At 44.2% G+C, this 13376-nt stretch overlaps 1 protein-coding gene across 1 annotated transcript; it reads left to right on the top strand.

The window, feature by feature from the left end:
- The first annotated feature begins 4001 nt into the window (after positions 1–4001).
- On the top strand, positions 4002–13030 carry C9H3orf80 (chromosome 9 C3orf80 homolog). The gene has a single exon (XM_043491892.1). The coding sequence runs from the start codon at positions 8247–8249 to the stop codon at positions 8844–8846; it is 600 nt and encodes a 199-aa protein (XP_043347827.1). The 5' UTR covers positions 4002–8246; the 3' UTR covers positions 8847–13030.
- Positions 13031–13376: the final 346 nt, after the last annotated feature.

Genomic DNA, 13376 nt, shown 5'->3' with positions numbered 1-13376 from the left:
TGGCTAAGATGGAGTTGACTATGTATACACATGTGAAAGACACATATAAATGTGGACAAAATCCTTCCCTGTCTGTCCTCCCCATATTGTACGTACAAGTTAAACATTAAAAACAGTAACCTGCTGTATGCATTAATTTCAATGCCAATGATCGACTATCCATACCTGACAACGGGATGCCAAGAAGAATCGAGGCTCCACTAAAGGAATCTGGCAAATCCTACAATGGCTAATGTGGTAGGTTTCAATGGCATTAATTTATCAATTAATAAAATGTTAGTAATAATGAAGACAACATAGTTATGCCCAGTGTTAATCATTCACTCAAACATTCCAAATGCAGACAGGTGGGACATACCTCAGTTGTCACTGGGATTCCAAACTGCTAGACTCTGTTGACGAAGAAGGAACTGCATGAATGAAACTCAAGACACAAGTATCAGCATCTGAGATACAGGCTGCTAACTCAACTCAATAAAATTAAACAGGAACAGAGTAATCAGCCATGCATGATATTCAGACCCACAACAAAAATACTTCTGTTCATTGGGATTGGCAGGCTCAGGGGTTTCTTAAACAGGGGAGAGAGCCTTCCAGCTCTCACTTAGCAGCTCAAACCTGGCCTCGGTCAGTTGTGGGCAAAAGTCATTGCCATCTGAAGGCAGTTCGATGGTCTATGCGAACTGAGTTGGTGGTCTTAATCTGGCTCCTAGTGAACAAACATCCATCACAACTGCCATTCTGTTCTAATACAAAGGCCCAGGCTTGATCTAACTCTATGCCATTTCTGGCTTGTGAATCAAGCACATTATTCTACAGATTTCAGAGTAGCAGCCGTGTTAGTCTGTATTTGCAAAAAGAAAAGGAGTACTTGTGGCACCTTAGAGACTAACTTGATCGAATACCTTTCAGCAGCAATAAATGCTCTTCAAATATTTTAAAGAAACGTCATTCAAATAACCGGAGGTTGTGAAGGAGAACACACAGTTACTGCAACCGCGCATGAACAGATATACAGTGATGATTAGCTCAGTCAGATCAGGCGACGTTTTCCATCTCTTACCATCATTTCTTGCCAGGAGTGAGCTTTCCATTTGTATTTGATAGACATACTGAACCATGAAGTACTGCTGTGGAGACTCTTTTACCATTTTTGTTCCTAAGAGCCTCAGAAAGCGAAACAGAAATGACTGACATATGATCATTCAAACACAGAGATGAAAACAGGAGTATCAGTTACAGAAAATCTACAGTGAAATCAGTAACCTGGACAAAGAAAGTAACCAGCAGAGTACAAGTAACCAGGACAAACAAAGGAAACCAGTAGAGTATAAATGACAGTAACATAGATTGTTTAGTTGCCTGTGTATCAAATTTGACATAATTAAAAAAAGGGGGAGCCACACTGAACAGTATTGGTAATTTTTCGCCATGTTTCATATTGGTAAATGTTTCCATCACCAGAACAGCCTACACTTTACTGAGTCAGTTGCCTCAGGAATTTTGCAATTAAGCTGATACCAATCAGTAAACAACACAGAGAAGGCTCAGCTTTTATTGCTGCATCCAAATAAAGCAATAGAGTAGGTTCCAGTCCTGCACTTTATAATGCATGACAAAACTGCTGTGCCTGCATAGAGCCCAATTTCTTTCTGTGGGGCTCCATGTAGGCTCAACATTGTAAATCACAGGGACGGGTTTCAATTTGCAGAGGCGAGCCTAGGATCAAACTGTTTTGTCTCACTTATTTTCAGAAAAGCTGACCAATGGGTACAAACCCCACCATTCAGTTTAAAAGTACCAATCATCCTATTACATCGTCAGCATAGGTCTTTTGATTACTCCTCATCGCAGATAATCTTTGGGGTATCAGATCACACCAGTCAATATCTGATTCTGCAAAGAGTTGAAATTAATTTGATGTGCAAATGGCGGCTCTGGCATAACTAGTGATTTCTATTGAGTTACATCTGGGATGAATTTGGCCCCATATGTCTGGTATGCAGCCCATAGCTATATATATATATATATATATATATATATATATATATATATAATTCTTTTGGCATCACACCAAAGCTATCGAAGAGAGACTCATAGAGATGATTCCTATAACTTCAAGCTAGCTAGAATATGCATCTGTTATAGTGATGCACTCCAGAGAGAAATATCACATTATTGGCATAGTAATAGGAGATGGATATAATCCTGGAATCTCTTCAAGTTGTGTGCAGATGTCTAGCACCTCTTCCCTAGTGGAAGGGGCTCTATATCCCCTAGCAGCAGAGGAAGAAGTTACCCCACAGAGGGCAAAGAAGTTGCCTACAATTCCTAAATTCCCTGTAACACACACATAGTTTACATTGCTGGTTGTATTTAGGACTTCCGTAAAATAAGATAATGAGTTGTAAAGTATATACTGCCTGGGAAGCATCTATCTTTCAACAGCCATCATTACAAACATGGACTGCAATACTCCATTTCCTTGAAAATACTATGAGAGCTGCTGTACCTTTACCAGTTTTAACATGTCACTTGCAGCAATGTCTACTCAAGCTAGCAAAATAAAGGTTAATGGAACCGTATTAGCTAAGATCAACATCAAAAATTATCAGAGATATGGGGAAGTTGGAGCTTCTATACAAGGACTGTCAAGGGCCTAGTCCCTCTGCAGCATCCTTGGGGCTGTGACAGGGTTATGCCCTCACTCAGGCATTGGTCATCCAGCTTGGGGCCATCAGAATCGCTGATGCAGGGATGGAAATTCAGCACTGCTGCAGAGCTCCTCTGGAGATTGCCCCTCCCAGGATTCCAAGGAAACAAAAAAAAGATATAAAAAAGAATAACTGACCAGTCCTAAATGAGTCATCGGCCTCTCTTGCATCCAGGGGCCTTGGGTAAGCCTCATTCTGGGTCAGTATCCTGTGGTTAACCACCAGAAAGTGTCTTTAGGAGGTTGCTTATAGTCCTGCCTGCCTTAGGGTTCCCAGACAGTCTGTAGGCAAGGGAGATGATTCAGGCCTCTTGCCAAAGGAGCTGAGGGGACTAGAAGTCAATCTTCCTCCCCAAGTTACCTCCTACTGAGCTGGGTGTCTTCCCTTTTGAACTCATCCTCCCATCCTGACAGACCTGACATACCCACAGCAACTCCTTAACCCAGTCTTGTACACCCCATCACAAGGCCATATTAGGAAGGTTAGGATGATTTGATTTGGAAGGAAGGACAAGATCCTGTTGCCTTTGGTCAATGGGACCTCGCAGGCCATGAAAGAACATGAGGAGATATTTAAAAAAACCCACAATTTAAACTAGATAAGAGGAAAGTTCATTATTTGGTCTGCCACCAGATGACATTCAGACTAATAGTTTAGCAAGAATTTTTTTTTAGACTTAGATGCTTATGAATAAAGATAGCATCCATCATGGTTACAGGGCTATTTGCACCGTTGATCTCTCTGACTGCATCCCGCCCCTCATGCTCTTACCTTTTCTGGAGTGGAAACCAATGATTCTCCCACTCTTAAACCACATCCTGGGCTCAGCAGCCTGTGATTCACCTGTGCTCACCCAGCAGACCTGACTGGGTTTGCCATCTGTAGTTCTTCCCTCTGTGGTCCTTCATGGTGAACACAGTGACCCCAAACAGCCTTCCTGAAGCACCGTATTGTTTAATCTTAACAGTAGGAACACAGCATAACATAAGAGGGAAAGAATTTTAAAACAAACATACTGCACCCATATCTATCTTACCTAAAGGCTTACCCTCTTTCTGGAAGCTTGGGATGGCCTGAACACTTCCAGTGTGCCAGTTGGGTCTGTTTCTGAGCAAGTTTGTTTCCCCCTGAACAGCTCCCTGAGAAATGCCCCCACTCCCAGTCTCTTTTTAACTGTTTACAGCCTGTTTTGTTTTGTCTCACTGGAGGCCCATAAATCAGTCTGGTATCTCAGCCTGGCACTCTCACAACTTAATAGTCCAAGCATGGTTTCTTAATGAGCCCCAATTTGCTATTAGGAGATTGCTCACCTGCAGCCATAGTGTTGGCTTCCTGCTGGCTTCTCCACAGCACTACTATTAAACTAAACCAATATATGCCTACAATAAACATTGCAAGAACCCAGGATAGCCATACAGTAACTATCCCACTAACAAGGTCACGTACAGTATTCACTAATTATTACAGAGCAGTGTCATCTCCTTCACAGCATCTACAATAGCAGTTGCTAAATGAAACATAACAAGGATTTTCAATTCTCATGATCCAGGGCTTAAACTGACCCTCAACTGGGGTGAGGTAGAAATAAATCTTCCCATCTCCACCTACAGTGTCCTACTAAACAACTGGAAAAGTGCATTATGCATTTTTTATTTTATTTGCTCTAGGGGCTAGTATCAGCCACTCTCAGAGACCGGACACTGGCCCGGACAACACTCCACTGTGAGTCTGTTAGTATAGGGAAAGCCCTGCAAATCTGCGGATATCCACTTTATATCTGATTTATATCTGCGGACCGTGTTTGAGGATCGGATGTGGAAACAACTTTTGTATCTGCTCAGGCCTTTAAGTATGGGAAGTGCCTAAGATTTAAAAAGTAACAGCAGGGAAGGGAAGCCAAATGTAGCACAATAACACACCAGAGAAAGGTATGAAGGGACCATACCTTCAGGAAAGTACCTAAGCTTTAAGATGCACTTAAGTCCATCACTATTCAGCAAAATATTTAGCATGTGCTTAACTTTAAACACATGCTTAAATCCCATTGACCTTGACTTAAAGATAAGCACATGCTTAAGTGCTTCGCTGAACAGGGATGTTTTCTGGAATTGCGGCCTCAATCCTGTGCTCATTAAAGTAAATGCAAACAGCCCCCACAGGCTTCAGCAAGAGAAGGATTAGCTGGTAGGACCATAGCCATCAGGATTATGTATCAGGCAATACTTATAAAGGAAGCACATTTTATTTCTGTGATAGAGCATGAGGTACTATCCTTATTCCTGTTTACATGTTTGCAAAGGGACCCCATATTAGTCAAACATCAGAAGTTTATCTTGAAGTTTACTCAGTGCTCTTCCCACTTTCAACCCTTTCATCTATGCACATCCATACTCAAACTCCTCCAGCAGAATGCTGGAAGCAGGTATCTCACAGATAGTAGCCATGCCATCCCACTTAGGACCCAATCCTGAATTCCTTATTATTCAGGCAAAATTTTAATTGACTTCAGTGGGCGTTCTGCCTGAACAAGGAGCTCAGGATCAGGGCTAAGGAAAAGACATGCCTAAAGAACACAGAGGATGAATAGCATGGCACTCTCAAGGAGAGCTGCAGAACTTTTACAGCTCAAAATCTCACTCAGAGTGTATTGGACACTGTTACATAGGTACAGCATGAATATGTTTTAGGAATGGGCAGGATTAGGGATTGTTGTTTTTTTTCTGATTTAAGGAAAGGCCCTTAGCTCCAAAATGTTTTTTAAAAAATCATTAAAACACGCATTTTAAATGTCTTTGCTCTGTCGGCTAACACACACTGTTACCTCCTATCAACTCCACCACATCTAGGCTCCTCCTACCCCTCCACTGGGAAGAAGTTGAGAATACTTTTCTTCTACTTCAGCTTAGAACTGTCTAGGGCCTGCCCCTTCCCAGTTACAGTTTTGCCACTGATGTCCTTGGGAGCAAGAGCAGGCGTTTAGTCAGAAGCGGTGCAGCACTTTAGCCTAAGTTTTTTTTTCATAAATGGAAGTGCAAGTAAAAGCAAGAGCAGTGCCATGCACTGTCCTGGGATAGGCTGCTGCTTCTGTGTCAAAATGGGCTTTATTTCCTCCTCAGAGCACCACCCTGTCATAACTCTGTGCAGTGCTGTGCCTGCACTGGGGCAGGGTTTTCTTTTCTTTTTTTTTCTTTCATTTCAGGTGTATTGGTGGCAGTGCTCAGCTCACACCAGTCAGCAGGAGAAGGCAGTGACCGGAGCTTAGCTGCCAACATTGTGAAGATATTTCCAAGGGCAACTCTCTAAATAAGCTCAGGTCCTGGAACTGCTAGAGTGCAGTATGTGCCCTAGTCTTAAAGTGGTCTTTAAAAGAAAGGGGCAGGGGAGGGGCTATTGTAATCTGAGACCAGACTTTGGCAAGGCAGTGCCTAAAGAGTGCCCCTCAATGATCTAGCTTGATTTTAAAAAAAAATTCCAGGGCTGTGACCCCTTGCAAATCTGCCCCATACACACACATTTTAAGCACTGGTGTGTGCACTGTAGCTTCCAAGTCCCAGCCTCTCTTAGATGGAAACCCATGTCTCTCTCCCTCATGCCTGGGGTTTCAAGGCTGCTCAGCTCCCTGCCTTACACTGCAATATCCCCAGCAAGCCAGTCTGCCTAAAGGCCAGGGCCTGTGCTTTACTTTTTCTCTCCAAGGGCTATGAACAGTGTATTGTCAGTAGCTGCAAGTTACAACACAGCTCTTTCTAAGCAGGCAGATTTATTCTTAAGGTAAATACATTACAGAGAAAACATAAAAACAAGTTAAATTCCTATAAACACACTAAAAACTTTGCAGAGGTCAACCATCAGTCTTATGGGACATAGCAGGGCAAAATATTTCCAACCCTTCTGCAAGGCCCTTGGACAGAAGATCCAGTCTGTTGGCAGGGTCAGGAAAAAGCTCCGAGTCAATTTAAATGCAGCTTTTTATGCCAAAAGCCTTTTTGCATCTGTTGGTTTCTGAAAACCAAGTTTGAAACAGTATATTCAAGCTTCCCCAGAGGGGTGGGACCTCTCTGCCAGTGTTCACAACCTCAGTGATTCACCCACTATTCCTGGTGCCTGGAGTTGTGGTAACCCCTCCCCCCAGCCACCCTGAAATTGCATACACTCTCTAGCCCACAATGATACATAAACTTGATACAATATGGTCCCCAAAGACATAACCTCTGTCACACACACATGTTAATTAACACAGTGGACAGGACAGACAAGGATAAAATTTGGTGGCTGGTCCTGATTCACCCTAGGGCTAACAGCCAGGTGACACAATGTTAAGCCCCACATGTCCTGGTCTTTGTTGAGCACCAAGGCACGTTTATGTATTGTCTTCGTTAAATCGTGTTCTAACACCCTGTAGTTTGCCACTGTAGACAAGTCCAGAGGGAGCGGGGTCACCACTTGTCAGAGATGCTGAAGATCCATTCCATTAGCTGAAGTCAAGCTACTGGCTCTCAGCACCACTGATCACCCTGCCCTACTGCTCAGCTGGAAACACCAACTCATCTTGATACCAGCGTCAGTCGCCCTTTGATGCTAATTTACCATGTTCTCTTTGGGTCCCCTGTTTGAATTTGAGTTCTCACCCTTAACAGCCTTGCTGTCTATTTGCTCTTTTGGCACCATCAGACTCTTGTGCCTATTACAATTGACTGTTACAGAAATGTCTGTGATCTGACATGTTACTGGCAAAGTGGATTGATTTCTGCCTGCATAGGCTCTGTTATTCAAGGTTATTGCCTATGTGAAACCCCCTTGGATAGATTCCCCTTGGGAAACCTGAGGGACGGCAGAGGAATAGTTGCCTGGACCATATGCTTCTCTTGTGGTCTAGAAAGACGCTGTGACCCTGGTATTTATTCCCCCCCAAGAAGACACCAGCCTGGCTGGCCTGTGCAGGAACACAGCCAGTAAATCACGGCCTCCAAACTCCCTAATGGAAGGGGAGCTGCATTAAGCCCATTAACATCAGCTAAATGGTTACCATCAATTTTTAATCAGAAATAAAACCCAGAAATATGGTAAGTGAATCCCAGCAGCAAGTAAATTTAAATAACGGTCACGGGGAAATCCAATCACTTAAGCCAAGAAGCCTACAAAGCAGGCGCTGCCTGTTTGACAGAGGAACGGGACGACAGACAGATTAATAAAGATTAAAGTGCTGCAAAGTGAACATGCAAACCGACCGGCTCCGTTAACCCTTCTTGCTCTGCAGCTGCTGGCGGGACTCCGCAGCGCGCCATGCCGGCTCTGCTCCGGGACAGCGGGGCGTGCACACCGCTCCGGCACCCGCAGCAGCAGCGCGGGCTGGGCCCCGGGGAGAGGTCCACGGCGCCACGGCTGGTGGGCTCCGGGGCCAGCTGCGGCCCGGCCCTGGCGATGGGAGGCGGCAGGTGGCCCCCCAAGTGAGCGAGCGCCCCCCGCTCTGCGCGGGAGCCGGCGAGCCAGGGGCTCCTGCGGTGCAGGGGCGAGAGCTGGGGGGCGGGGAGGATGTTGCAGTGTCTCTCCGAGGGGCTGCTGGTGCTGGGGGCTGCTCTGCTCTGGCAGCCCTGCCAGGGCACCTGGAGCTGCGGGGAGCTGACCTGCGGCGAGCGGGAGAGCTGCTGTGACTACGGCAATGTCACCCACGCGGAGATCAAGTGCTGCAAGCTGCCCTTCCACACCTTCCTGGACAACGTGGGCTGGTTCGTGCGGAAGCTCTCGGGGCTGCTCATCCTGCTGGTGCTCTTCGCCATCGGCTACTTTCTGCAGCGCATCATCTGCCCCAGCCCCCGCCGGTACAACCGGCCGCAGCGCCAGGACTCGCCCGCCTCCCTGCTCAGCGTGACGGCGGCCACCTCGCAGGACTCCCTGCTGGACAGCGGCAGCGGCCGCCGCTACCCGGGCGAGCCGGAGCCGCCGCCGCAGACGGGCGCCCCGCTCTTCCTGCAGCTGCCCCGCTACGAAGAGGTGAAGTATTTACCCACCTACGAGGAGTCCATGCGGCTGCAGCCGCAGAGCCCCAGGGAGATCGTCCTGCCCGTGTCCAGCCTGGCCACGGCCGCAAGCAGGGAGCCGGAGAGGGCGGGAGGCAGAGCCCCCTTTAGCTGAGCCCCGCGCCCCGAGAGCTGCGGGTCCCCGCGGGGGATCAGAGGGAGTCCAAGGTGCCCAGAGGGGAGGGACTAGCCCAGTGCTGCTCCGATGCACGGACACCCACTGCAGCATCGCAACAAGGACTTCCAGTCTCTTCTGCAAGCAGCCGCTTCGCACCTTCCCTCTCCCTTGCAAAGCAGACAGCCCGGCTGCTGCTGGGCGCGGGGCAGGAGCGGAGGCTTTCCCCCACCCCCGCCTGAACCTCGTACAGGGGCTCGGTTCGCTCAAGGAAGCAAGGTGCAGCAGCCGGAGCCCCCTCTGCCCCATCCTAGCCGTCCTGTCCTTTACTCGTAACTGATAGATCGTAAGTGCCTGGTTACTAGAGCATCCATCCCCTTTACTGGGGATTAGGCGTTAAACTAGACACACCTGACCCTCTAAACATCGGGTTTGGTTTCTCACACGAATAACGTGTTCGTTGCTCCCTTCCTCGGGCAGATTAAAACCCGAAAGGGATCAAATGTGATTTACTCTGCGACACACTCAGCGTTTGTGCTCCAGGGCTGGGGGGCAAGGGAGAGGGGAGCTTTTTAACACTCTGGGTCAGCTTTGTAAATCCTGCAAGATCCCAGTCACTCTGCGCCCGGGAGAGAGTAGGTGTGGAGCTAGAGGGTAAATACACGGAGCATGGAGTAATATTATTTCTGTTCAGCAGCTTGGGATGACTGTACAGTGTATAAGTAGTAGAACAAAGCAGCCCTCTGACAGGGCATCCCACCTAGGTGCCTGTTCCATGTCATTATAATTATAAACCTTACTCAGCAGTGAGAACTAAGTCCATTTGGTTACTGTACAGGTCTTTATCTGCAAGGAAAAGCTCAGTATTGTAATCAGAACACCCTATCCCTGATAAGGTGCAGTTCCACTCCAACCCCATGAAAGGTAATTACTTTCTCCCTTTTTCCTTTTATTTGTAGAGTTTATAATTAAGCAATACTTCCAATGGAAAGCACACTTCCTGTTAGTTAAGGATTTACTGGGCCTCACTACTGCTGCTGGTCACTTCTTTCTTGCATTTGTCAACAAAAAATTAGGTTGAGCAGTCAGCATAATTCTCCTTCCCTTTAATACAGGAAAGGGATTGTGTGTGTGCTGGATCTCAGTTTTCAACCCAGTTCTTCTTTCTGTTTGATCCTTTGGGAAGGACAGAATAGGCTTATAGCAAAATGAAAGAGAACATAATGGAATAAGATGGAATGTAAGAAAGTGAAAACAAAGTTTCTAACATCACAAGTGTTTTGATAACATGTCAATTTTACCTGTTGAGGAAAATACTGGGTTCTGGCTGTAGCCCTAGATCCAAACCTTTCCAGCATCAATATGCATGTGCTGGACTGGGCCCATTCATTCTTCATCCTGCAGCAGTCACACAGAGTCACACACATGCTGTGTACTTGAAAAATGCCCTTCAGAACATCTTACAAAATAACTCACCTCTATATGTTATCCACAAACTCTTTTTTTGGCCTCATTAGGACCTTGGGCCCTATCCTGCTCTCATTTAAGTCAGTGGTAAAAGTCCTTTGGGCTCCAATTAGAGCTGGATCAGACTTCTGTGTGGATTTGTGGCTCAGTCCCTAGCTAATGATGTAGTCATCATATTTAAAAAAAAAAGGAAAGAAAAGAAAACCAAAGCCCCATGTACATAGCCTATAAATTATATCCTTCTGTGGAGCATCTTTCAAATGAGCAGGGAGATGATGTATTGAGATCTATGCCAGATGTAATGTTATTTATGACATTTATCCCCATGAGCTGAGAAAGGAGGAATAACTCCATAAATGAAGCATCCCCTCATGAGTGAAGATAAATTCCATGAAAGGTTAGGCACTGTATAACACATTTTTCTGCCATTGGTTTCAAGACAAATTGCTTTAGAAAAAAGTTGTGAAGCAAAATAAAGTTGAAATATGCTGGAAAAGAATACTCTGAAAAAACTGCTCAGCTTTTATGAACTCATGAGTTATGTCAACAACAGAATAACAGTGTATAAAACAAAGGAACAGCAGCAATGGAACGATCTCCATCATATATATGTATAGCATCCACATAAATGTGAATATATGTATTGTATATACTGTACATATATTAATGAGGGAAGTTGTGTGGCCTAGCACATAGAGAAATTCAGGAATTCTGGTATCTATTCCTGGCACTGCCCACTGGCCTTCTGGGTGACCATGGGCAAGTCACTATGTCTTTCCATGCCTCAGTTTCCCCATCTGTAAAATGAGGATAATGATACTGGACTCTTTTGTAAAGTGCTCTCACAGCTATTGGTGAAAAGTGCTATATAAGAAGTAGGTATTATTATTGTCTGGAAAGAAGCTTCTGTCACTTCCGAACAGGAAACTGCTACCTGTAATTCTCTCACAGGATCAGGTGCTTGCAGAGTCAGCTCTTACAAAGATGCAGAACTAGCTGTCTAGAAACTTGCCATAGGTTGCCTTATTTTACATTTTAACTGAGTACAAATGCAAGAAAGGCTTTCTGGATAGAACAGGAACCTATTTTGAATACTTATATTTCAAATTGCATTTCTCTTTCAAATGTTCACTAAAAACAGCTTTTAATAATTTCTTCGCTCCTGTTTGACAATGCTAAGCAAAGGAAGATGTCCCAAAGTACTGCAATTAACAATAAGATCTGATACCCATATTTAAAGCCCAGTCCTGTTCCCATTGGCATCAACAGAAGTAGGATCAGACCCTTTTGCCATAATATGGCGGTAGAGAAGATCCTGAAAAGAAGATTGCAAAGAACGTAAAATCAATCCTATTCATGCTGGTCAATGGCAGGGATCTTACTGACTTCAACAGAAACAGGGTCAGTTTCCTAGTAAGAATTTTAAAAAGTTGCAGTACAGTTAGGATTTGTCCTTTATAAGTTAAAGTGCCTCTGTTAGTAGTTTCTCTTTACAGTTATGAGAAACCCAAAGGAGGAAAATAGTGGTCATGATTACCATTTACAAAGCTGGTTTTGTAAACCCCTCTCACATCAAGTTACTTGTGTGGTGTGACTAGGAATACCTGTGTGTGGAAGGAATGCAGCATTGTTTAGTCATCCATTTTTTAAAAATATGCAAAATCTGGAAAAATTCATCCCTGTTTTCCATCTTGAAGGGGAATCCTTAGAGAATTTTCATTGTATCTTATGAGAAATAATCCAGGGGTAGTTTTCAAAAGCAGAAAATATTCAGAGGATTAAAATATTAATGAAAAATGCTAAATTCTAGTATAATCTTTAAATTTTAGTAAAAAATTAAAGAAAGCACAGTGTTTCAGATGAAAGATTAACCCCTTTGGGATTTGCACTATGTTTTTTTCAAGGGGAGGAGAACACTGTGCAAAGGTTAGGCAGAAAGAATAATAGAAGCCCGCTCTGGAGCAGGCATCCCAAGCCAAAACCTTAAAGTGTGATACTCTTGTTATCACTGAAGCAAAATTCACATTGATTACAAAATGTTTAACTATTTGGGGCACAGTCAATATTCCTTTTGCATTCTCAAGGAATACCATTTTTCAAAGAGGGTAACAATATTAGATTAATTTGGTATAGTTTAATGGAAGTCAGTGATAGTTGTCTTGAGTAAATCCTACAGTGCAGCCTGATCCCTGTGTGTGTCGGAAAAAAATGACTAAGGACACAATTCTGATCCCATTAAAGTCAGCAGCCAAACTCCCATTCTTTTCAGTGGAAACAGAACTGATCCTGTACACTAGAGAGGTGCAATTAGGGTATGTACTCATGTATATTTGATCTGCAGTTCAGATTCTCATCCAAAAGCTTTTGGTATTCAGTCCAACTTGGTTAATGCACCAAACTTAAAAGACATTCAGTTAGAAGTGCCTGTCAGGAATATATAACTGTGTTTTTAGAAAATTATAAGGATGGACTCATTTGAAAAATCAGAACTTTAAATCTCAATACAAAATGTTACACGATGTAAAAACAGGTCCTGATAATTTTTTAAAGACAAATATGTCTCCCACCTCATCCTCTTTTTATGCAGCTAAATTTATTAAATCCCACTATGCAGGTTCCAAAAATCAACTAATGCAACTTTTTATCCTCAATTTCTAAAATATGTCTTAGTTTAAATTGAGATGCATTTTTTGCTTTCAGGTTTTTGTTTTTGTTTGTTTGCATATACCATGCAAGATGATTTCTCTTGGATTTTCTTAGTAATCACAGTCAGTTACTGGGCAATCTGAAGCTAAATCTTGTTTGCTTTGCCTACTCAGGTAATCCCATTGGAGTCTATTTTTGGACTACTCATGTGAACAAGGCAAACAGAATTTGAGCCTTCTTCTTGAAGATGTATGTGATAGTAAACATACAGGGCTTGACCAGGCAAACCTGTGGGACAGCACTCAGAGTGAGGTTCCGCTCAGAGAGATTCTTGCCTATCGTTCCATCAGGAAGATGGGTTGGCTCCCTGGAGAACAGGCCACAAGGCATGCCTCCAACCTCTGTGAAATCCTTGGG

The sequence above is a fragment of the Dermochelys coriacea genome, chromosome 9, assembly GCF_009764565.3.
Source record: "Dermochelys coriacea isolate rDerCor1 chromosome 9, rDerCor1.pri.v4, whole genome shotgun sequence".
NCBI lineage: Eukaryota > Metazoa > Chordata > Testudines > Dermochelyidae > Dermochelys > Dermochelys coriacea.
Note: the sequence above shows the minus strand (reverse complement) of the source record. Positions and strands in the feature narration are given on the sequence as shown.

What these genes read in the sequence shown, in the direction of transcription:
- C9H3orf80 (XM_043491892.1), top strand. Translation starts at nt 8,247, where the DNA reads ATGTTGCAGTGTCTCTCCGAGGGGCTGCTGGTGCTGGGGGCTGCTCTG.